This window comes from Cyprinodon variegatus, unplaced genomic scaffold, assembly GCF_000732505.1.
Source record: "Cyprinodon variegatus isolate N-32 unplaced genomic scaffold, C_variegatus-1.0 Scaffold923, whole genome shotgun sequence".
Lineage (NCBI taxonomy): Eukaryota > Metazoa > Chordata > Actinopteri > Cyprinodontiformes > Cyprinodontidae > Cyprinodon > Cyprinodon variegatus.
This window is the reverse complement of record NW_015151376.1, coordinates 49,019-52,556: the sequence shown is the minus strand read 5'-3', so window position 1 is coordinate 52,556 and position 3,538 is coordinate 49,019. Positions and strand designations below refer to the sequence as shown.

The 3,538-nt window shown below is 39.0% G+C and overlaps 1 protein-coding gene across 1 annotated transcript in view; it reads left to right on the top strand.

The window, feature by feature from the left end:
• fam135b (family with sequence similarity 135 member B) overlaps positions 1-3,538 on the top strand; it is a 97,760-nt gene that overhangs the window by 70,232 nt on the left and 23,990 nt on the right. The window contains exon 8 of the mRNA XM_015398285.1: positions 2,421-2,580. Within this exon, the coding sequence (XP_015253771.1) occupies positions 2,421-2,580 (160 nt within the window). The remainder of the gene's footprint in view (positions 1-2,420; positions 2,581-3,538) is intronic.

The following is a 3,538-nucleotide window of genomic DNA, read 5'->3' as shown; positions in this document are numbered from 1 at the left end:
TATGGACCAAACTCCCTGAGGAATGCTTCCAGCACCTTGTTGAATCTATGCCACGAAGAACTGAGGCAGTTCTGAAGGCAAAAGGGGGTCCAACCCGTTACTAGCATGGGGTACCTAATAAACTGGCCGGTGAGTGTATATAACAGGTCATATTATTGAGATCTTATGTTGCAGACCAACTAGGGCTGAAAAACGTATCATGATATACACCTTTCATATCCACTGATATTTATTGATTTTTTTTATTTTGTTTTTAGCGATTATAGAGATAAAGACCATTTTTAATTGTGATTCTAACACCATTTAAACATAGCTTATAAAGCTATATAATGATGTTATAAGGCGGCTGCTTAGTGGCGCAGTGGGTAGCACTTTTTACTGCCGCCTTCAGGCAAGAAGATCAGGGTTCCATTCCCCCCCAGCTCTTTCTGCATGGAGTTTGCATGTTCTCCCTGAGCATGCATGGGTTCTCTCCGGGTACTCAGGCTTCCTCCTATAGTCCATAAAGCATGACTGTTTGGTTAATTGGCTCCTCTAAATTCTCCTTAGGTGTGAGCATGTGTGTGAATGGTTGTTTATCCTGTTTGTCTCTTTGTTGCCCTGTGATGGACTGGCGACCTGTCCAGGGTGGACCCCGCCTCTCGCTCGTAGATAGCTGGAGATTAGAACCAGCAGCCCTGGCGACCCCACTTAGGATAAGCGTGACAGAAAATGGATGGATGGATGGATGGATCATGTAATTTGACATTTTATTAATTTACATACTAGTAACTTATTCTGATTACATACAAACATTTCTGTAATGTGAATCCCTTTATGGGGAAATTCAGTTTCTTCCTTTGACCCATCCCCCTTGGGGAGCAGTGGGCTGCCATTGTTTGGCGCCCGGGGAGCGGTGTGAGGTTAAGGGTTTTGCTGAGTAACGAAGAGTGGAGGCTGTGGGGATCGAACCGGGTACTTGCAACCATCTCAGAGCACATGCGCACTGCTCTAACCACTTTGCCAATTCAATTACAATTTAGGGTTTCTTGCGGGCGTAGAATTTATCCTTGTTTTTTTTTACACTTTTTTCTTTCGGTTTGTAAGTAAATGTGCTTTATATTAGATTTAAACCAGTCCAGTACTCGACCTGAAACTGACCCAGTTTTCCAAATGCTCTGATAAAAAGGAGTTATCAACAGTGTTTAATGTTGCTCTATGGTCCAATATCAGCAGCTCTTCCACATCTTGGATTTCATTTAAAGGAAAAGTCCGGTCAGCAAGGAATAACTAACTGGTCATTAATTATCCCTAAAACTTAATGAATTAACATAAAAACTATATTTTTTTTTGTCGCAATCACTGAGTACGACAGTAGACTCCCACCCCACCCCAAAAAAAAAAAAAAATTAAAATTAAAAAAAAAATGTGTCCTCCTTTTCAGAAACCCAAATCTGGTCACCCTACAGTACTGCATACCCTACTACTGGCATACTGTGGCATAAGTAGGGGATCAACCAACCACTATGCTTTGTTCACATCTTACAGTTATTCATAAAACACAGGACAGAGTAAGGTCGGCTTAGGTAGACCACCATCTTCCTAAGTTTGCAAGTGTACAATACACTTCCTGTTAGATGTGACATTATATGCATGTGAATCCTAGCAACTGGAACCCCCACAGCTGCTAAAGCATTCAGAAAATTTAGTGTCTGAATAAAAATGTTACATATCTTTTAGGTTTTTTTTATGTAATATTTTTTTACAAACTAATATATGTATTTGGACACTTTGAGGAGTCTTTCAGAATTTACATTATATCTGAAAAAGGCTGTATTTCATTTTGTGTTTGGAACATAAATGGGAATAAAAGCTGGTGTTAAAGGGTTGATAATAAAAGAAACAAAACACAGGCAAGAAATCACTTCAATTGCTCTGTTTGGCTGCCATCTGGTGGATTTAATGTCAACATTACAGCTCATAGAAGAAAGGCTAAAAGATTGGGCAACAATGTCTGAGAGCTTCCCATCGTTTCTCATATGGATTGATGTTTTCTTTTTAACCATTTAAAACAACAATCTTATGGTTCTTTATAGGATCTTTACCCTTAATAAACACTGTTTGACAGACATTGCTGCTCCTCAGTCCTTTTTACAAGCACCCACTTCAGTTGACATGCTTTGCAACCTAATATAGTGAGTTCTCTACGGAGATGTTCCACAAAAAATGTATTGATCTGCTTTTATACCTCACTGTGTTTAAGGGCCATTTGTTTCCAAATAGCTCCCTATTATTGATGCGACTCTGAAACAGGATTGTGTTACTGCTGGTGCAGAACTGTTGCGGTTGGGCTGTTAAAGCCTGTGAGCGTGTCTGCTAATAAGAGCTGAATGCTTAGCGTGCAGCAGCTCTTATTTCCTGTCCTGTCTCTGTACCTGCAGGGAAGCTTTTATGTGCCCAGTGAAAACTGCCTGCAGAGAGCCCATACGTGGCATCGGAGGCTCTGTCGCCTTCTGCTGGCGGCTCACAGAGGACTGCATGCCTACTGCAGCACACTGGCGGAGGAGATCCCACAGCTCCAGCAGGTTCCATTAGAATCAGGTGATGCTTTGTATGTTATTCATATGGTTTAAATGAACATTGTTAAAGGTATAGAGGAGGATTTTCGCAAATTTTTGAAAAGAAAATCAAAATTTCCTGCCAATAGTGTTATTGGAATCCAGGACAAGACCTTATGACCTTTGTAAAATTAAAACATATGGATATTTGCATATATTAATGTTAATGTTATAACAAGAAACAACAATTTGCCCAAATATATTAAGAGAAATAACAACAGTGCTTCTGTAAGAAATTCATGAAAAACACACTGAAAGTAAAAGAAACACATTTTTTTTTCTGGTACAACATAACCTTAGAGGCATTAATGCTGATACTGGTTTATTAACCTTAAATATAACTGTTAACGAGGCTTATTACTTACTTTTTAAGTTTTCAATTAGCTTTTTACCTTTTTTTTTTGGCTTGTTTACTTTTTTTCAACTTAATTTCCAGTAGGTAAAATATCATTCAAGGGCTCATTTAATCGGCCAAATGCCAAAATAAGATGTAGAGCCATGTAGCAGTATCTTTGCTGAAAGGCTGGATGTAGATCTAGTGCTTCTAGACCTCACTGAGGGACTAAACACCTCTTGAGCATGCACGACCGCATTTCTCCTCAGGCTCTGTGTAAAACTTGCTGTTTGCATCGCTCAAGCTTATTTTTAAAAGAAGATTCGCAACTTAGCTACTATAAGGATCAGCACGAAGGTCTGCCTTACGTAAACATATCACCAGAATGATCGACAATTAGGAGGACGAATTATTTTGATGATCCACCTGAAAAAAAGAACGTCCTCCACTCTTTAACTGGATGCTCAATTCTTTTTTTTTGTCCAGATTTAAGTTAAATTTTGGTTCAAATACCTGTAACCATCTCCAAAAAAAATAAAGGTTCATCTCCTGTAGTATAACTGCACTTAAGCCTATAGTGAAATCAAAAGAGTTCTACTCCTTTAAA